Source organism: Polypterus senegalus, chromosome 10 (assembly GCF_016835505.1).
Source record: "Polypterus senegalus isolate Bchr_013 chromosome 10, ASM1683550v1, whole genome shotgun sequence".
Lineage (NCBI taxonomy): Eukaryota > Metazoa > Chordata > Cladistia > Polypteriformes > Polypteridae > Polypterus > Polypterus senegalus.
This window is the reverse complement of record NC_053163.1, coordinates 18060830-18083337: the sequence shown is the minus strand read 5'-3', so window position 1 is coordinate 18083337 and position 22508 is coordinate 18060830. Positions and strand designations below refer to the sequence as shown.

At 40.0% G+C, this 22508-nt stretch overlaps 1 protein-coding gene across 2 annotated transcripts in view; it reads left to right on the top strand.

The window, feature by feature from the left end:
- cbx6a (chromobox homolog 6a) overlaps positions 1-22508 on the top strand; it is a 40151-nt gene that overhangs the window by 4033 nt on the left and 13610 nt on the right. The window contains exons 4-6 of one of the 2 annotated variants that reach the window (XM_039765360.1): positions 14996-15062; positions 17401-18825; positions 19397-19480. In XM_039765360.1, the coding sequence (XP_039621294.1) occupies positions 14996-15062; positions 17401-18789 (1456 nt within the window). In that variant the 3' untranslated portion in view covers positions 18790-18825; positions 19397-19480. Of the gene's footprint in view, positions 1-14995; positions 15063-17400; positions 18826-19396; positions 19481-22508 lie in introns of those variants that run through there. The other variant, XM_039765359.1, reaches the window with a different exon arrangement.

Sequence of the window (22508 nt, the reverse complement as noted above, 5' to 3'; positions counted from 1 at the left end):
ATAGCGATCAGTGGGCCCTGGCATTCACATTAACGGAAGATGTAATTGCCTGGAAGAGATGGAACTTGAAAGTTTAAAATGGCTTTGTTCACATACACACATAATCTAATTAAGGGTTGTTTGAAATGCGGTTTTCCCAGCAGCGTAGTGTGCAAGGAAGAAGCCAGACCCTGCACACTGCCCATTGACACACACACACACACTGACGCTCATTTAGAGTCACCTGTTATCCTAACCTGTATGTCTTGAGCATATGGAAGGGAAATTGGAGTAACTTGAGAAAATCCCACTGAGACCTGAGATAACATGTGCGTCCCACATGGCAGTGCCTAAGGAGGACTGAAATGCAGAACTCTTGGGCTTTGGGTTAGCAGTGTTAACCACGGCTCACTAATAACATCAACAAATGCATATTGCTCTTAACACAAACATAAATCATTTACTAAATGAATTGAAACTGTTAATCTATTTTATTGCCCTGATAAATCACTAAGTTTATAACAGGTGTATGATTTCCAATTAAAAATAAAAGTTCTAAAAGGTAAACTGGCCTAATGACTTGGTGGCCTAGTAAAAACCACAACTGAGACCAAATATATCTTTTTAAATCTTTTTTTTTTTTTGCAGTTTCTATGTTACTAAACTCGTTTGACTCCTTTGTCATTGCCTGCACTTGGCATACATTTCAAAATATGATAGCGGTTGGTGAGGCAGGATGCATGTGCAGTAGTTATTTGCCTAGGCCGTAATTTATCTTGTGAAACATCTTTTTTTCCCATGATGAATGAATGAATGTTAAATGGGTTATTAATGTTATTTAGTGCACATCCTTTCTTTTTTGATTTACATTTTGTCTAATGCCAGTTGTGCCTATTTTACTTGCAGATGGGGCCATAAAGTAGTGTATAAAGTGCAAAAAGTTGAAATGATCACTGCCTGAATGCTACCCATTATGCATATTTGTTTAGGAAGTTCCCTTTTGCATAACCTCTTCATGTGAAAGCAGCAGCAGAAGTGTTATTATAGAATGTCTGTTTGGCATTGTGAGCCATGTTTCATTGCGATTGCTTGATTGGGTGAGATTTATGACAGGTCTGGTGATTGCTTTAAACAGTTAAAGCATTTTTTGCCACAGGCTACAGTCACAGTGAAAAGGCTGACTCAGTGTAATATTTGCATTTAACCAATATCCTCTTTTCTGAAACTTCTATCAGTAATATGACTGAGTTTATATTTTGTAGGAGCTATAGCTTTAAATTCTGTCCATTTTTGTGTTCTTTTTCTTATTTCCATATCTTATTCATGTCTGTTATGCTTTCTTCCCTCTTCTAAAGTTACTCCGCTGCATGTAGATATTCCTGACTGATTTTCTTTTGCTGTCTATGCAGCATAGCAGGCTATGGCTATTCCCTCGTCTCCTCTCCAGATGTCTTTACTGACGTATCACTTTAACAGATGGAGAGACCGGTGCATAAAGTTAGGGAAGTGTGTTGATCAAGGATCAGGTTTTGTGGTAAAGAATGCATGTCTCTTAAAGTTCAATATATTTAACATTTTGTTTTTGTTTTCACTTGAATAAAAAGTGGAACAGTGTTTCAGAAGTTGAGGCTCAATATAACAAGTCCTTTTACTGCAGCTTGCCATATGCACTTCTTCAAGATCCAAGTACCCGTGGATGAAAAATGCCTACCCATATCTCCCCTGAATGTTCCTTTTCTTTTTATACTGGGGGCTCCGCCCCCTGCTCACTTCGCTCGCCCACCCCCAGGGTTTGGTTAACCGGATATACAATTTAAAGAGGTTGTTATTTTCATGGGAATTGTTAGATTCACTTTTACTTTAAAACTTTAGTTAAAACAATATTTGGAATTAACTTTTCTTCAAGATTGCATTGAATTTTGATTCCGTGTTTTCACTTCCTTCATGACAATGCAACGTATAACTGCCTGTGAGTGAATATCATTTTTTTTCTTATAAATAAAAATACATTTTCGAATGTTTGTCCATGCTCTCTCTTCTTCGCTTTGTCGTTGACGTGCCATCTAGAACGTATAAAATTATTGTCCTGATAAAATGTTACAAGAGCTGAGAGCACAGGAACTGTGTCTGCCAAAAAGCATTCACATGACTGAAGTTAGATGACCATGGTCTTGTTTGAAAATGGTTGTAAGTAAGGCGTGACTTGAAAGAATCTAATGGCAAAAGTCACCATCTCGCAGGACTCGCTTCCAAAGGTTGTAAGTATGATGTGACTTGAAAGAATCTCATGTTAAAAGTCTCTGTCTCACGGGACTTCATACCGCGCCACCGTATTTTGGAATCTTTTAATTCTCACTGGCAACACAAATTAGACGATCTACAAGTCTCCAGCTTAAAATTTAAATCCGAGCAATATATTTGCAATCTCTTTTCACTGTTCTGTTATTTCACCGAGTAATAATTTCCGTTTGTTTGCGCTAATGCGATCATTACTATCCTTTTTTTGAGACGTTATTTTTGAAGCAACTAATCATTTTGGGTTAAACATAGATTTTTGTACAAGAAAAATATTAAATTCAAACAAATTATCAATAAAATAAAAAGTTGATATTTAATTAATTAAAACTAACCTTTGCCCCCTGCTTGCTTTGCTCGCCAACCAAGGGGCTGCACTTAGAGCCAGCAAATTTGTGTTTCTGATGCTCGCGTATGTGGATTTCAAATTTCACCAAATAACAAAACTTTAAATTCTTACGGATAGGCCTCTTCATTTGGAAGAAACGCTAGTTTTCCCCGATCGTAACACAAATTAGACGATTTACAAGTCTCCGACTTAAAGTTTAAATCCGAACAATATATTCAATCTCTTTTCGCTGTTCCGTTATTTCACTGAGTAATAATTTCTGTTTGCATTAATGCGGTCTTTATTTCCATTTTTTTGAGACTTTCGAATTTTCCCACTTCCATTATCTCTAACCTGCTCTCTCTCATGTGATGTGTAAGTGTCTCTCTGAGAAAATCATATCTCGTCTCGATTTTTTTTTATATAATAGAGAGATTTAAAATATTAATAGCGCGTTTTTGTCCGAAAGACATAAAAAGTTTAATTCATAGCGTCCATGAGAAATTTTGCACGTTTTTGCAGTGTATATTTTTTTAAGTAAAGGAGAGCCAGTGATCTTACAGCACTGACTATAATATAGAGAAAGGGGATAATGTTTATATCTGTATGTCTGACATCCAAATAAATATCTTTTTGTGTCTGAAATGGTAAAAAGTGCCACTGCCTGTTTTGTAATTTTGTCCACGGTAACCCAGACAAATACCTACAGCAGGGGGGTCTCCAACTCCAGTCCTGGAGAGCCACTATGGCTGCAGGTTTCATTCTAACACTTTTCTTAATTTGTGACCAGATTTTGCTGCTAATTAACTGTTTGCCTTAACTTTAATTGAAGCACATCTTAAGGCTCAGGCCCCTTAATTCCATCCATCCATTGTCTAACCCGCTGAATCCAAATACAGGGTCACGGGGGTCTGCTGGAGCCAATCCCAGCCAACACAGGGCACAAGGCAGGAACCAATCTTGGGCAGGGTGCCAACCCACCGCAGGACACACACAAACACACCAAGCACACACTAGGACCAATTTAGAATTGCCAATCCACCTAACCTGCATGTCTTTGGATTGTGGGAGGAAACCGGAGCGCCCGGAGGAAACCCACGCAGACACGGGAGAACATGCAAACTCCACGAACCCGGGTCTCCTAACTGCGAGGCAGCAGCGCTACCACTGCGCCACTGTGCCGCCATGGCCCCTTAATTGTTTCTTTTTTTTCCTTAATTAGCAGCCAAGCAATATTAAGACACAAAATGAACCAACACATAAACAACAACCAGCGTCCATCACACAATAACTGAAAATAAAGAAAGGTCACAGATCCATAAAACATTTTGACAGTGCACATAAAAAAGAAAATCATCAGTTTTGGAAATGTCTGCCATGGCAAAATGAGCGCCATGGAATTAAATAACGGGTTTAATTAGCAATGAGAATTGGCTTCAAATTAAGAAACGGAATAAAGTGAAGTTGGTTGGCATTTGAGGCCCCAACTTAGTTGGTCATCTGTTGGCTCACTTAACATCTTTAGGTGCTGTTTAAGGGAAAAAGAATCAGTTTAGCAGTCGGAGTCTAAATAAAAGTCAATTAAAATAAAGGGAAACAGTTAATTAGCAGCAAAAACTGGTCACTGGTCACTTAAGAAAAGAGTTAGAATGAAAACTTGCAGCCACAGTAGCTCTCCAGGACTGGAGTTGGAGACCCCGATCTACAGGGAATGCTATCGTTGGTCATGATTCTTCATTAGGTTTCTTATTTATCTGTTACATTTCCTTCATTTACCATAATGGTGTTGAGTTTCATATTTCAGTAAATTTCAATATTTTAAGAACATGATTTGACCATTTTAGACATGATGTGTGTGCGTGATGGGATTTGAGTCTGTGCACTCAATCACTGAAAGGCCAATTGTTTAATGCAAGCAAGGTTATTGCAGAAATGCTGGACGGCGCTTGATTTTCGTCAGAATCGCTCCCTTTTTATTATCTATTATTTTTATTTTTTTATGAGATGCTTTTGCTTCTTAAATCATGATTTGCATTTTTTTGTCCCCATTTGTGTCTCATGCAGAAGAATTGGGGAAGGAGGACATCTTTTCATGTAATTCTACATAATTTAAGCCTATCACGTCTTATTGCTAAAATCACAGCTTTCTGTAGAGAAAGTCAAATGTTGGACACACTAGATTTTTTTCTTGTTTATTTTTTGCTTTCTTAAGCAGCAGGCACCATTTCCTGAGCACTGCTTGGAATTATTTTTCCAGAATTGTGTTATTTAACAGCATGTTACAGTGCACGTTTATATTTCTTTTGTTTGGCATAATTAACTATTACATTTCTGATGATTTAAATATGTTTGTAGGTCTGAACATGAGTATGCAGAGGAGGACAGACTTTGGGTCCAGTTGGCTCTTGAGTGGGATAAGTTAGTTTGGTAATAGATGGGCCCATTGTATGAGCATTTACTAGGAAAAGACTAGATAATAATTAGAACTGACATGACCAGAAAGGATTTGTAGCAATTTTATAGTGATTTATTGTAAATTAGTTTGAACCTACTCCTCTGATGTACGCATTTGCTACACTCCTCTGTTTTATGCCTAACATACTTCAGCAGCTGGTGGCCACTGAGAGACAGGAGGGTGTATCCCTTTCTTGCATCAGCCAGAATTCTGAATTCACAGCCACCTTTTTCAGGAAAGTTGTGTTTATTCTCAAAACCCTTTTCCACAGATAACATCCTTAAGGGGGTTCAACGATGTGGAAGTATGAATTAGCAAATTCTGGATTGTAAGATAAGGAACAAGTTTATTCAAGTTTCGTGATTACATCCTGAGTTTTCAGACTTGTGACATCAGGTTGAAGGAAGGTTTTAGGAATATTTATGTGAATTTTTGGATTCTGCTTAAATGCCTCTGCAGCTTTAATAGTTTTAATGTACAGAACTGAGTTACAGGTTTGAACACATTATGTCATATCTACCAAAATTATCCACTCCACAGGAAAACAGTAGTAATTCTTTTCCCTGCTGACGGGGTAACCTTAGACTTCTTCTGACTTTCCATTCTCAGTCATTTGGTCTCTGCTTCAAAGTGATAAATCCATGTTTCATCCCCAGTGACAATCCTTGACTAAATGCTTTCACCATCAGCCTAGTCCAGAGAAATCATTTTTTTCCGCACAATTTTTTGATCACCAGTTAAGTTTTGTGGAACCATTTCTAGACCATTGCAGATAAGTTTAAAAAAATGTCTGTAGCTTATTTTGTGGTTAAGTATAGAAAATGGTGTGAAATGTTTTTGGCAAACTTCATAGTTTTGTCATACGCAAGATTGTTAAAGTAGTTTTTTTTTTTTATTTTTATAAGTGGAGCACAGGCACACTCCATCCATGCAGAGTGTCAGGAAACTAAATAATACCTGTGGTGCTGTGTCTTAGAAAAGAACGGTTAGACTCCCAGGCTCAGCTGATTACACAAACAGATGCAGTAAAATCCTCTTAAACAAGTAGGCCTCTATCAGTGCTTAATTGACTGGATTTGTAATTAACAAAAGGTTGAGATTTCATGTTTCTGACCTAAGAAACCATTAAGGTGCAAAATGATTGACTTCTTTGAATTTTGTTTTGTGTTTATATTTTTATTTATTTATCTATTTATTAGAGGGAACATAATACTTGTCGTTTTTGTTTTCAAACTCTTAACTTTATATGTATATGTTTGTATATATGTATATATGTGTGTGTGTGTGTAAAATATATATATCTATATCTATATATAAACTGCTCAAAAAAATTAAAGGAACACTTTGAAAACACATCAGATCTCAATGGGAAAAAGAAATCCTCCTGGATATCTATACTGATATAGACTGGGTAATGTGTTAGGAACGAAAGGATGCCACATCGTTTGATGGAAATGAAAATGATCAACCTACAGAGCCCTGAATTCAAAGACGCCCCAAAAATCAGAGTGAAAAAATTATGTGGCAGGCTAGTCCATTTTGCCAAAATTGAATTGCAGCAACTCAAAATTGTACGCAGCACTTTGTATGGCCCCTGTGTTCTTGTATACATGCCTGACAACATCGGTGCATGCTTCTAATGAGATGACAGATGGTGTTGTGGGAGATCTCCTCCCAGATCTGGACCAGGGCATCACTGAGCTCCTGGACAGTCTGAGGTGCAACCTGGTGGCATTGGATGGACCAAAACATAATGTCCCAGAGGTGTTCTATTGGATTTAGGTCAGGAAAGTGTGGTGGCCAGTCAATGGTATCAATTCCTTCATCCTCCAGGAACTGCCTGCATACTCTCACCACATGAGGCCAGGAATTGTCGTGCACCAGGAGCCACTGTACCAGCATAGGGTCTGACAATGGGTCCAAGGATTTCATCCTGATACCTAATGGCAGCCAAAGTGCCTTTGTCAAGCCTGTAGCGGTCTGTGTGACCCTCCATGGATATGCCTCCCCAGACAATCATTAACCCACCACCAAACTGCTCATGCTGAATGATGTTACAGGCAGCATAATGTTCTCCATGGCTTCTCCAGACCCTTTCACTTCTGTCACGTGCTCAGGGTGAACCTGCTCTCATCTGTAAAAGCACAGGGCACCAGTGGTGCATCTGCCAATTCTGGTATTCTATGGCGAATGCCAATCGAGCTGCATGCTGCTGGGCAGTGAGCTCAGGGCCCATTAGAGGACATGGGGCCCTTGGGTCACCCTCATGAAGTCTTTCTGGTTGTTTGGTCAGAGACATTCACACCAGTGGCCTGCTGGAGGTCATTTTGTAGGGCTCTGGCAGTGCTCATCCTGTTCCTCCTTGCCCAAAGGAGCAGATACTGGTCCTGCTGATGGGTTATGGACCTTCTATGGCTCTCTCCAGCTCTCCTAGAGTAACTGCTTGTCTCCTAGAATCTCCTCCATGCCCTTGAGACTGTGCAGGGAGACACAGCAAACCTTCTGGCAATGACACATATTGATGTGCCATCCTGGAGAAGTTGGACTACCTGTGCAACCTCTGTAGGGTCCAGGTATCGCCTCATGCTACCAGTAGTGACACTGACTGTAGCCAAATGCAAAACTAGTGAAGAAACAGTCAGAAAAGATGAGGAGGGAAAAATGTCAGTGGCCTCCACCTGTTAAACCATTCCTGTTTTGGGGGTCATCTCATTGTTGCCCCTCTAGTGCATCTGTTGTTAATTTCATTAACACCACAGCAGCTGAAACTGATTAACAACCCCCTCTGCTACTTAACTGACCAGATTAATATCCCATAAGTTTCATTGACTTTATGCTATATTCTGATTAAAAAGTGACGCTAGTTTACTCTTAAATTAAAAAAAAAAAAAATGTTTGCAAGCTGAGCCCTTGTAATTTTACTCATGACCTCCATAAATAAAATATCTGGGCTTGTGTAGTCTTTATATATAAGATGCTTTTTTCAAGATGAATCATTGTGTAACGAGCCACAAAATGTTAACCAGCATCTTTTGATACATGAAATGTATTTATTGTAGGTCTTTCTGAGCAAAGCCGTTTAATTCTGAGTGCATTCTGAATCCGATGATCTGCGTGTGGCCACTGTTGTGTAAAGGGGATAGCCCATTCAATTAAAAATACAGATTATGAAAGCAGATATATAATAAACCCAAAGGATTTAGTATCACTGGGGTTCTCTGTTTATTTCTTCTTTGGTGCATTCCCTTCTGACCTTTTTGTAGTTTTCGTATGTAATTAACTAATTAAAAAAAAAAAAAAAAAATCAATTTTTGCATTTTGCTGTGTATTGCATCAGGATTACAGTGGAGCAGAATCTGTTGAGAAAGAGCTACTTGACTTAATATGACAAGCTAACGCAATTACACACGTTTACTTTTAAACAATTAGGCTGTAAAGGGGACCTTATCAAGGTCTTCTAAATTCTTAATAGGCTTTGATAAAACGGATGAATTCCAATTTTTTTGGTTAAATAGTGCCTCACATATTTGAGTAAAGAAGTCTAAATTAAGAGTGATTGACTTGAAGCACTGCTTTATGCAAAGGGTTATGGGAATTGGGAATTTGTATGAAGCAGACGCCATGACAACTTTTAAAAAGCATCCTAAGACTATAGTTATTATGTGGATGGACCAAATGGTCATGATAACATGAGAATAAGGTTAGGAAAGTGTTTCCTGTAGAACGCCTAAGCCATTCATTCTTCAGAGTAGCATTAACAACATACTGTAGATACACACAGGAGAGAAGAGACTAAGGTTGCTGTCCGACTTGCTGTAGACATCACTGGTTTGCCACAAAGTGACCTAAAATAAAACAAAGAAAACCTTTGTCATATAAAGAGCTTTTATGTTTGGAGTGTTTCACTTTGATAGGCTACATATTGACGCAAAAGGAAGCGTTAGCTCTGCTCTCTTCTAGAAGCTGTCTTTACTTCAAACACAGTGCATGCCACTAAAACTCAAAACAGAAGCTGACCATTGTGTAGGTTTATTCTGTACTTAATAATTTTCTTGTTGAAGGGTAATTCTTTAATCTTGTACACCATTTGAACTATTATTCATGAGGTAGTTAGAGGTTCAGCTCCAAAAGACCATACAGTCACTTAAGATCTGTTCTTTTCCCATCTGAGGAGCTGCTTTTAAAAACATTAAATTAGCATAATGCCAAAAATGGCTTAAATTCCTGCAGCCGCCTGAGTTTCTGTTCCTTTGAGTGTTTGCCAATTTTAGATAATTTTCTTCTAACAGTCTGAAGATTGTTATTTTGGTCAAATGGTGTCTCAAAATATCCCCCTTATGCTTATTTTGATGCCGGCATTTCAGCAGGGGTAATTTTTTGTTCTGTTTTTTTAATGACTGTGTTGTGCATGCATTTTTGTACAAACTAATTAGAGTTTCAGACTGTTTAGCTGACTGTAAATCAAAATAGTTGAGACAACAGACTTTTAAATGCAGTAATATCATCTACTTTTGTTGTAATGCCAGCTTCAAATTTACAAAACTATTAGACACCCTGACCATAGCACCCAAAGGAGTTTGTTTTTTTATTATTATTGAATGGTAAGCTATGAAATGTAGTAATATCATCAGAACTACTTCTTCCGCTTTCTGTGATCTTATCAGGGTATAAAAGTCCTAGAAATGAATGGATGGCTGTGAGCTGACCAAATGTATAGGGGTCCTCCCGTTTTCTCTTTAGTTCTAAAATTGTTCTTCATTTAAATCATTGTGACACTTTGTTGGATTGTTCTAATTGGATTGTCAATTAAATTGGTATCGGTTTGAAGTGAGAGGTCAATGCAGATGTAAAATGACCCTTTTTTAGTTTTAAAGAAAATCATTAGTAGTAGTAGTAGAAATTGAAAAAGTAAAAAAAAGTTCTTTTTTTAATAGGGGGATGCAACAAAAATGTCGTCCTTGTTTTGTTGACTTTCAACTTCCAGATATTTTTATTTTAACTTTCAGTGTTTGGTAACAATGTTTGAAAATCAGTTATTAATTTCTGTAAAGGATCATGATAACAAGCGTAGCAAGGTGGTCATGTTTGTGGATGAAACTAAACTAGGTGGAATGGCAAACACCACAGGGGCAGTGGAATAATTGCATGTGGGACCAGGTGAAATTCAGACTTGTGTTGATATAGGGCAGATTGTATTTATTCTTATTCAATTATTAATTTTTTTTTCATTTATGAATTAAAAATTAAGCATACCTTATGAGAAATTCACAAACTCACCGTGTCTTTCTACGATGGGGTACCCAAAATAACCGGAATATGTACCTGGCGCGCAATCTCGACTTAGTTGCAAATTTCGCCGCTAGGCGGAGCACAATACGGTATTCTGTAGCAGCCTGCCAAGTGGCGTTGCTCTGTATTGTTCGTACGGCATTCCGTGTCGGTTTTTCTTGGTGCTTATTAAACACGTTCTGCGATTTTTTTTTTTTTTTTTGTGATGAGTGATCATAAATAAGAGCGAGTCTGCGTTTAAATTTTGGTTTCTCTTAGGGAAAACAACTGCTGAAACTGTAGTGATGCTTTTAAAGAGGGGGGTTTACGTAAAATGCAGGTGTACGTGTGGTTTTTCACATTTCAAATGAAGGGAAATGTCATTTGAAGACCAACCAAGATCTGGCCAACCTTCCACAATTAGGAAAGATGAAAATCTTGATAAATTTCGCAATGCAATTTACCAAGAATGGTTGTCAGACTATTGAAGAGATTTCCGAATTGGCTTGTGTGTCTTGGAGTTCTTGCCACCTTCCCTACTCACCCTATCTTTGCTCCGTGCGGCTTTTTCTTGTTCCCGCATATGAAAAAAGAACTCAAAGGAAAGCGTTTTTGTACCATGGAGGAAGTCGAAGAAAAATCGCTGCAGGCATTGGACAACGTTCCTGTACAGCAATTCCAAAAATGTTTCCTCCAGTGGGGAAAACCGTTGGGAAAAGTGCATTCATTCACATGGAGAGTACATTAAAGGAGACTAGTTTCAGTAAATAAAAATTATTAGAACAATTTTTTTTCCCCCAATTTCGTTTTTTTTTGGGTACCTGGAATAGATTACAGAAATGACCAAGAAGGCTAACCTTAACAGGGTTAAGTAGTGGAATGTGTTAAGTACAAAGCAAAGGGGGATTAACTGAGCTATAAAGTAAAATAGTGAGGTCACATCTGGAGTATTGTGTGCCCGTTTGGTCTACATATTACTAAAAAGATATAACCATGTTAGGGAAAATCCAAGGCCAAGTGCGTAGACTTATTTCAGGACTTTGGGTTAGGAGCTCTTAAGAGAAATTGAAACGGTTGAGTCTTTTCTGTTTAAGTAAGTGGGGCTTGCGTTCAAGTTTTTTGTACTGAATACATTTAATTTTTAGTTGCATATCTGACCAACCAGCAGTATTCTGTTCTGTGGGAATTGTTCAGTTGGTAGATGCGCTTTGCTTCAGTGAAGCTTAGTAAGTAGGTTTGAATAGCAACTTTTAAGGCTCAAGTCGTGACGCTGGGGAATGTATTGGAGAGCATGGTGTCTACGAGAGTCATGATGGAAGAGTTTAGATTGATGTAGGGAATTTGTATGGTGGATGCCAGCTGTTGCTTTAAAATTACTTCAGCTAGAACACAAGAATACAGATGAAAGTTGGTTAAGGGCAATTTTCCCACAAATATTAGAGTATCTTTGTGCATAAAGAACATAGAAAAGTAAAATATCAGCAGCCATACCATATGGACTTCAGAGCAGGCCATCTACTTGAAGCTAGGCATGTTTGGGCCCAGCCAGTACTTTGATAGGAGAACATCTAGGAAAAGCTTGGGTTGTTACTGGAAGAGATCATTGTTGGGTTTGAATGTGGATTCTAGTACCCCAATGCAGCGATGGAGGACAATGTGCTCCATAAAGGCCACCGTTGTTTCAGTGAGATAATCGATGTCCTGACTCTCTGTAGTTATAAAAGATCTCCTTGCATCCTTTGTAAAGAGTAGGGTGTATCCTGATGTCCCGGCTGAATTGCTCACCACGGCTTAGCCATTCTGGCCCTAATCACCCCCTGTTTGTAATTGTCTATCTCTCTCACCACTTTATCACCTTATAGCTCATGTGTAGTGGGCATGCTGGCGTAAAAGTGGCATTCATTGCTCCGTCTGGGTGGATGCTGCACATTAATGGTGGTTGAAATGGCTCCCCACGCACTATGTAAAGCACTTGGAGTAGTGAGAAAAAAGAGCTATCTAAAGAATTATTTATTATTACTATTAAAAAAAAGCTTCTATGTTATAGGGGACCTTCAAATCTTAAACTGGATATTTTGCAAATTTAGGTGTAGTTACGCTCTGATCGATCGGCTGCCAATCAGGATTAGCCGAGTTTCAACCCAATTGACTTGATCGGTAAGCTTTATGGTAATTTAGTTGTAGTGCTCCTTTAAATGAGACATTACAGCAGTTAAGGAACCGCTTATGCCATTTTATTATTAAACTTCCTGTAAGCAGAGGGCCGGTCGTAAGACTTTATCGGAGAGAGTGACGGGTGCGATATTGGCTTTTCCATTAAAAGTGAAGTAATAAACTGATAAAAGGGAATCGGGGGAGCAACGGCAGAGTGTGAAAAGAGTCACTTTAAGGCAGAAATGAAAAGAGAATATGAGTTTAGACCTTTTCAATTATCCTGTAATTAATGTTGAGATGCTTTGTCTGAGTGCGGACGGTGACCGAACTTGGGTTTAGTACAGCAGCTCACGTTTTTAATTAGAGAAAGAACTCCTGAAGAAGAATTTACTTCTTTGTGAACAGCAGGCTTTTTAGCTGCAGAGCCAAACAAGTATATCTTGATCATGTAAACGTATTATCTTCTTGATTAAAATGAATAGAATTGCGTGTTGTAATTATCCATCCATCCATCCATTCCAACCTGCTATATCCGAACTACAGGGTCACGAGGATCTGCTGGAGCCAATCTCCGCCAACACAGGGCACAAGGCAGGGCGCGCACACACACACACACCCTCACACACCAAGTACAATTTAGAATCGCCAATGCACCTAACCTGCATGTATTTGGACTGTGGGAGGAAACCGGAGCACCCGGAGAGAACATGCAAACTCCACGCAGGGACGACCTGGGAATCGAACCCGGGTCTCCTAACTGCTTTATTATGGTGGCTCTGAGGCTAGGGATCTGTGCCGGCAGTCAGAAGGTTGCCGGTTCGAATCCCGCAAATGTTAGAAGTGATTCCACTCTGTTGAGCCCTCAAGTGAGGATCCAGCTCTGCAGGAAGGTCCTCCAACTTGCAGGAAAAAGTTGGGGGTCCTCACATTGTTTTACTCCATTTGAACTGCTGTGGTACTGAGGTGTCACCCGTTACACGGCTGTGCTCGGGTCCTAATTTGGGATCCTGAGTTGGTTCATCATGTGGTGGGTGCGGCAACCTCCCTCTCTTTATCAGTTTAAAAAAAGGGGATCTTTATTTATTTTAGTGTTTATTATGGCCCCTGAACAATAAGCTTAGAGAATTTCATTATGTTAATAAAAAATGAGAGGTAACCCATGTTTTGCAATTTAATTATAAAATAACTGCTTTGATAAAGAACATAAGGTTTCTAAATGGCTTATTATGCAGGGATTTAGTGCTATAGGCCCTGATCAGAACATCCACCTTCGGGGCTGTCTTAACGCATGGGCACAATGGGGAGTTGCCTGGGGGTCCCATGCTAATTTATGTACGTATGCTGTGACTTGCTGAGTGGTTGTGTAGGTAGGGTCTCCAGTGCACTGCTTGGCTCAGGGGTCTATAATGCTGTTAAGACGGTCCAGTCCTCATTTAGGAGAATAGCAAGCAGTGGGGTGAAAGGCCTGTTCTTATCAAAGTTGTTCTTATAAGAGTACCATGGTGGTCATGTTTGCTGATGACATTAAACTAGGTGGAATCGCAGACATCCTCGGTAGAATAATTACAGATTAAAAGCAAATTTTGCTTTCTGGTTTGTGAACGAATCTGAAGACTGTTTCCTTTTAACAGTTGTAGGCAACCTGCTATTTAGGAATCATATTTCCCCTAAAATACACAAAGAAGAAAAAAAGCTGTAACCTTTTGAAACTGATCGGCAGACATCTGTAAAAACCAATGGAAAGTTTCCTTATGATTCATTTTTTTTCATTTAATGCTTGTGGTTTTTCTACCAGTAGACGCATGCTGCTGATAAACAGTTAAGATGCAGAACTAGGACAGTACACTGAGTGAGGATACAGTTGTGAACTTCAGCCACCGCCCTGACCTCACTGATACTGAGAAAGGTTAACCTTTTCCCTTTATTGCCTTTCTTCTGGCCACTTTCTTTGGTGTTTTCCCTGCAGTTCTCATTTGTGTGAATTTTTAAAAATGAAACTGGTGATGAAGGTTTCACTTCACAGCAATTTGTATCTGCCTAGGCTTACTGGGAAACTTTAGGTAGCTGTGTCCTTACAGCAAATATCTGGATTACTAGCCACCCACATTTTACTCTGGTACAATGTGACTTTAGGCCTTATTCATTCTGTAGAAGCGTAACGGACCTCAGCGTACCATTTCCTGCATTTTTATTTGTTTTCTTCTTCGTTTTTGTTTGTTTCTTTGTTCCTTTTCCTTTTTTTTTAAAAATAACAGCCAAAAATCTTTGCAGCCACTGTCTCGTAGAGCTCTAAAGTTTAATCATGGATATTACCTCATTATTTTTCATCAAGATCTGTAACTGTGTTTTGTTCGAGACTCTGTGTAAAATGAAGGTTGTTTAAAAGTATGAGTAGACCAGTCACAGCCTAATTGAACTCAGACACCGCTAAAACACTTTTGGGGTATACGTTTGGTATCTGTACTTTTTGAAAGATCCATTTGGCTGTTTTTATTAAAATTTTGTATCTGTTTTAGGGAACGTGAAAGAGAGCTCTACGGCCCAAAAAAGAGGGGACCAAAGCCAAAGACCTTCCTTTTGAAGGTAAGATCTTTTTTTTCCTCCCTGAAGGCCTCCTTGTTTTCTGGGAGAACAGCATGTGTCTAGGGTTACAAATCTAATAAAGAAGTGCACAAATAACATTGACTCTCAAATTCACAAGTGTTTGCATGTGTATGTGTTCCCTGGCAGCAAAGTCTGTTGTGACTGAAGTGTTTCTTGGCTGCAATGAAAGTCTGAATTGCATTTATAACGCTTACCACCCACCCAGAGTTCTTCTTGAGAGACAAGTTTGCTGATAGCTGCAGGATGCTCAGTGCGGTCTTGCCAACATCAACAACATTAACACAAATAAAGAAAAGAGCATTCCTAGCCATCTTATCTGTGGTAAACACAAGCGTTCAGTACTTTCAGTGTCAATTCCCTTTATCTGTATGTGTCTGTTTGTCAGTATTGTTTAATAAATACAGGAGATATCTTAGAATTTGTCTGTTATATCTACTATTAAATGTCAGCTAAGATACAGTTTTTGCCACTGTATCATAGTTCGCTTGCGGGACCGATTTATTTGTGCGAATCTGACAGAGAGGCTGTGGGCCGAGGAGAGGGTGATGTGGACGGGACCCTGGTGATTGGCAGAGATATCACAGCCACGTGCTCTTCTTCCACACGATAAGATACAGTGCCAACGCGAAAAGGTGGAGCGTACCTATCTTCCGCTTGCCCAGAATTACATTTTTAAAACATTTTTTAATTGATTTTTTTTAGGTTTGTTCTGTTTCACATTACTACGTGGGTGGAGCCGCGGGGGACAGCTAGTTTAGAATAAGTTTAGTCTGACATACTGCCTATACAAGTTGAAATGAGGACAACAACGACAAGCATAAAGCCAAAGCTACACAGGAATGACATAAAAACATCAAGTTAATGTTCTGTAGTTGACCAAGACGGAGTCCAGATCTCAGTCTATTTTAGAATTTGTGGCTGGATCAGAGAAATGCTGTTCACTCACAATTCCCACATAGCCTGACCGAGCTTGACAGTTTGGAAAGAAGAATGAGTGGAAAAAGTGCAGTGTCCAGACGGGGTCAAGGCTGTAATGGCTGTAAGAGGTGCATCTACTAAATACCAACTGAAAGGTCATGAACACTTATGCAATGAATTGTGTTGTTTTAAACAGTATTTGTAGTTACCGTATATACTCGCTTATAAGTCTGATCATGAAACCTGAAAAATCGATCAGAAACTCAGATCCCGGCTTATACGCCCGTTTAAAACTGCGACACTTAATTTTTTTTTTTTTAACATCATCTTGCCTCCTCCAATCTCGCATCAGTTTCTCAGACGCATCAAATTTTGTTGCAGCAGCGCAGTTAGCAATTTCATTTGCTACTTCAATGGCGTTTCATTTAAAACCAGCTTCATATTTTCTTCTGATCGAACCCTTCATCATAGATAAGGGATGCTGTTACGTTAAAGGTGTATGAGGGTGTGAGATACAAAAAACACAAATTGGTGCAAACGTCACTTTGGAATAGTTCGGGTATTACCGTGTGGTTACGTAGGCCTAATAGATAGAGAGGTCAGGAGCACACGCTGATACGGCACATTGCTGCCCCCACGTAGAAAAAAAAAGGCAGTCTGCTCCGTGGTTACTCTCTCAGGTGCGTGTCAGCATATCATAATCCCTTGGACCAATAGCGTGACTTTTCCGCATTCGACTTGTACGACGACATTATAAAATACTGGAAATTGTACGGTAAAATCAAGTCCCGACTTATCTGCAGGAGAACTTATACGCGAGTATATACGGTAATTTAGACCACTTTTGAGAGACCTCTTTTTCACTTTGTTGATCAGTGTCGAAAAAGCTAAATTAATTTTACTGTGTGTCAATTATGTATGACAGTAAAATCTTCAACCGGGTGAATACTTTTTATCGGCAGTGTTGCGAACTTGCAAGCAATCCTGTAACTGGACCAATTACAACTTGTAGTCCAGTTACTCATCCATGGATGACAGTGCACTGAAGTTATTCTGTTTTGTAGTTAGCAAGCTAAATGTGCCTGTCGTGTTTATATTTGTTTTCTGTTGAGATTTACACATCGCAAGATCTTAATAAAGGAAGCTTTGCATGCTGAATTTTCCTCATGAGAGAGTTTGCTGCCAGGGGAAATGAATCCTTGCCAAAATACATTTGTAGATGCTTCTAAAGGGCAGGGAAATCTCCCGCCTTCCCAAAAGAAGACCTCTCTTACTGTGTACATGGTATCCACTTATGAACCGTCAACCACAGCCTTTAGCCATTCATTAATGTGCTTATTTATTAATAGATCGGGCTGGCTTGGCACTTCAAGTGTGATCTCTCTTCCTTTTCTTCCAGGCTCGTGCTCAGGCTGCAGAAGCAGTCCGGATTTCTGAATTGCACTTCCCTGCTACTGTTAAGTCTCCCTCTCACTCCCATACGCCTAATCACTCCACACCGCATCACCATCACAACCACCGTCATCATCATCCAACTTCTACTCCAGCTATTTCGGCCAAGCTGCACTCGGGGGCAGCAGCTCATAAGCTCAAGAAGGACATCCGCCGCTGTCACCGCATGTCTCGCAGACCACTTCCAAGGCCTGACCCTCTTGCTGGTGCTGGCACCCATTCAATCTCTTCTTCAGGGACAATTGGGGGTCCTCAACTCCTCCGTCCTCCTGTGTCCCCCTTTTCTGAAACAGTAAGAATTCTAAATCGCAAGGTCAAGCCCAGAGAGCCCAAGAAGGGGCGTATCATCCTGAATCTTAAGGTTGACAAAGGAAATGGGACCAATAATAATAGCGCCATAGGTGGGACAACAAGCGGCAAAATTTCCCCCAGGAACCCCCCTGGACGTCCAAAAATTCCTTCGCGCAACCGAGTTATTGGCAAAAGCAAGAAGTTTTGTGAAAGCAGCATAACAATGAGGGGAGCCCCTGGCCATATGAAGTTTGCAGGGTTCACTCTCTATGGGAAACACACTTCACCTCCCATTTTAAGTTCAGGGTCTCATTCCTTGCTTCCTAATTCAGCATCAGCTTCCGCAGTTTCTGGGCGTCACACTGCTCTTATTACTTCAAATGTAATGGGACATCCTCCTATTTTGCCTTCTGTCAACCAGTCTCCGGCCATAGCTGGCCCCACTTCTAACACAACGGCAGGCCATTACCAAGGAAGTTCTCCCTCTTCCAGCAGTTCAGCGTCCACGTCCTCATCAAGCAGCTCTTCAAGTTCTAGCAGCAGCTCCTCCAGTGGATCCGACTGTCCTCCATCCCCTCCACACATTCAGCCGCCTTCTGCGGTGCCATCGCTTACTCATCCTGAATCGCCGCCACCACCCAAATTGAGTCCACAGACTGATGTCGCAGGCTCAAGGCCGTCGCAGCACCTTTCCACATCAGATGAAGAGGATCTTGATCAGGATGACGACGCAGAGGATGAATCTAGAGTTTTAGATCTTTCGGTGTCCCCAGAATCTTCTGGAACTGCTACAAGCAATAAAAAACACTCATCTCCTGTGAACAACAATAAGGATCTCCAGCTTCCACCGTCCCCCTCTTCACCGCCCGCTTCCGCTGATGTTACCTCCACATTTGAAGCTGATCCTGACTGGCGTCCAGAAATGGCTCCTTGCTGTGCCAACGTGGTAGTGACAGATGTCACCACAAATTTGCTAACAGTCACAATCAAGGAGTTCTGCAATGCACAGGACTTTGAAAAAGTGACCACTGGGACCAAACAGTGAGGCCAACAGAATGAGGAGCCAGGCAGTAAGCAACAGGTTTGTTTTCTTTATTTCTTTCTTTATTTTTTTTGTTTCTCTCCAGGCATTGCAGGCCGTCATCATTCCTGACAACTGAGACAATTTGATCTTGAATGCTTTGTATGTAAGTACGCTATATAGACAAAAGTATTGGGATGCCTGACCATTACACCAACAGGGACTTTAATGAATCCATAGACTTGAATATGGAGTTGGTCCCCCCACTCCTACAGCTGTAACCGCTTCCACTCTTCTTGGAGAGCTTTCCACAAGAGTTTGGAGTGTTGCTGTGGGAATTTTTGCCCATTCATTCTGTAGAGCAGTGGTTCCCAAACTCGGTCCTGGGGGGACCAACTGTGGCTGCAGGTTTTGTCTCAACCAGATTCACAATTGAAGATAATAATCAATAACAACTGCTCTCATTTAATTACCTGGTCGTTTTTTACTCTTATTCTGCATTCAGAAAAACACAACAGTATGGTTTTTACATTTATAAGACATTTAGAAATATTTCAGTTTTTCTCTGAAGTTATAAATGCTTAACTCTCTCTTGTTGTTTTCCTGTTATTTTTCCCTTTTTCCTGTGTAGTTTCCTCCCTTCATTTAACTCTAATAGTGACACCAGTACAGCAGACACCCGGGATGATGAAAGCTGCAATGACTTCACTGTCAGACCTGCTAAGTAGTAAATAATCAATTAAATAACCAGAACACCTGGAAAAGCAGAATGTAAATTAGGTTAAAATAATATTAACAACTTAAAAAAAATATAATATATTAATATTTAATATATATATATATATATATATATATATATATATATATATATATATATATATATATATATATATATATATATATATATATATATATATACACATAAATATATAAAATAAACGTTTTTATTTTATGAGTGATGTATGAGAGACTTATTTTTTACTTTTTAGTACACTTTTTAACTTAATATAAGCATAGTTTTTCAAAAGTATTTATATACTGTATATATATTGTGGAAATGGCCCGGACACAGACAGGCAGACATGTTGAAAATCACCACCACATGTTTATTTACAAACTATTTACAAAGACAGTGCACACAAACCCCAAGTCCCCAAAGTCCTGGCCAACACACAATGCCTCCACTCTTCAGGCCGCCTCCACTCTCCTCTGCTTAGTCCTTCTTCCACCCGACTCCAGCCTCGAGTGAAGGGAGGTGGCCCCTGTTATTAGCTCCCGGATGTGCTCCAGGTTGATTCTGGCAATCACCCGCCGACACGCCCCTGTGTGGCGGAAGAGCCGGCTGTACTCCCGGAAGCTTTCCGGGTGTCCCTGCTTTTCTTCCCCCCAGCACTTCCTGGTGTGGCGGAAGTGCTGAGGTCCAGGGTTCCCAAGGCATCGGGACGCCCCCTGGCAGTGACCACGGGCCCCTACAGGGTTAGGCTTCCCAGCCCTCAACCCGTGGGCCCCAAAGCAACCAGGGTGGCGGCCCCCACGTGATCCCTTCTGGTCCCTCAAGGCGTCCCGGCCGGTCGTCGCCCCTGGCATCCCTGACAAAATATATATATATATATATATATATATATATATATATATATATATATATATATATATATATATATATATATATATATATCAACTTTTAGTCTTGGGTTTGTTTTAGTGTAATTTTTAATCAATATTTTAACACTTCCTTTAATATTTCTATCCTTTACTAGCGCCATCTATTGGTGAAATCTTTAACTATTCTTCATATGAAAATTTCATTTCTTAATTAACATGGATTAATCAATCAATTAGTGAATCTGATTATTGATTCATGTACTGTCATCAGAAGTGAGTAAGTGTGCAAAATTTCAAGTCATTTGGGCAATAGGAAGTGGGTTTAATATCGAATACAATGTTTGTACCAGACAACAAATAGGTGAAGTTAAAAGAAGTGTGGTAAAAACTACAGTACATATTCTCCATATAACCGCTTATTACATTTTAATAAAAATCAACCAAACTTAGTTTGCAATTTCTACATTGACTTCAAAACATAGAAACTGGCAAATAATGACTCCCTTAATGAGGCTAAGAGTCCAAAGAAAAACGGAAGTTGGTTGGAACAAAAACTTGCAGCCACAGGGGGTCTTCAGGACCGAGTTTCGTAACCACTGCTATAGAGCATTTATGAAGTCTGGCACTTATGTTGCATGAGAAGGCCTTGTTTGTAATCTCCTTTCCAGTTTATCCCAAAGGTGTTTGATGGGGTTGAGGTCAGGGCTCTGTGCGGGTCACTCAAGTTCTTCCACACCGTACTCATCCAACCATGTCTTTATGGACCTTGCTTTGGTCATGCTGGAATAGAAAAGGGCCTTCCCCAAACTGTTTCCACAAAGTTGGAGGCTTGGCGTTTTCCAAAATGTCTTGCTTTGCTGAAGCATTAAGCTTGTCCTTCACTGGAAGTAAGGGGCCAAACTCAAACCCCAAGAAACAGCCCCACACCATTAGCCCTCCTCCTGCAGTCAGGCAGGTAACGTTCTCCCAGCATCTGCCAAACTCAGATTTGCCCATCTGACAGCCAAACAGAGAAGTGTGATTTGTCACTCCATAGAACACGTTTCTACTCCTCTATACGACGTTTAGCGTTGCACTTGGTGATGTGAGGCTTGCGTGCAGATGCTCGCCCATGCAAACCCATTCCATGAAGCTCCCCCTGCACAATTTTTTTTTTGTGCTTACATTAATGCCAGTGGAAGTTTGGGACTCCTCAGTTATGGAATCAGCAGAGTAGTTGGCCATTTTTACACACCATACACCTTAGCAGTTGTTGACCCGGCTCTGTGACTTTATATGGTCTTCCGCTTTGTGGCTGAGTCACTGTTGTTCCTAAACTCTTCCACTTTCCAATAATTCCACTTACAGTTGACCATGGAATATCTAACAGGGACGAAAGTTCTGGAACCGTTGTATTGCTAAGGTGGCATCCTTTCTCAGTTGAAGTCCCTGAGCTCTACAGAATGACCCATTTTGTTTCACAGATGTTTGTAAATGGAGACTGCATGGTTAGATGCTTGATTGTTTTACACCTGTGGCAATGGGTCTCATTGATTCAGTAATTAAGAGGTGTGTCCCAATACTTTTGTCCATATTGTATACATTCTTTTAAAATTCTATAAACGATTTATTTCCTTCTTGTTAATAGTTACCAAACCTGAGCTTGAAATGTGTAGTATGAGCTTTCAGTTCAATAAGGGTAGCATTTGCTTTAATTCCTTGGGGCAGCCCCCCGCACAGGCTCTCTCATTTTGGTATGAGAGAGGTGACTCTTCCATTCAGACATGAAAATTAATTTGGCATTTAGTTTGCTAATTCGGTATGAGGTTTGTCATCAGGCTGTGGTGGTTTTTGCACTTGTGCTTATTAGTCACATTTCCTGAATCAATGAGGTTTTAAAATGCCAAATCTTGATAAATATGATCTGCTTTTAAATAACGTATTGTTGAACCGAAACTGAGCTGTAACTCATTATTTACACAGCAGCCGCCTCAGTGCATCCAAGTCCATTTGTGCTGAGTGGGGCTTAATGCAGGGGTGAATATAAAGAACATTGCATATTTTAGGCAGCATGGCATACGGTACTACTGATGTGTTAGGAGTGTAAATTAAAATTTAACAGTCACTCATCCTGACCATTTTAATTATCCATTCAGAGTACT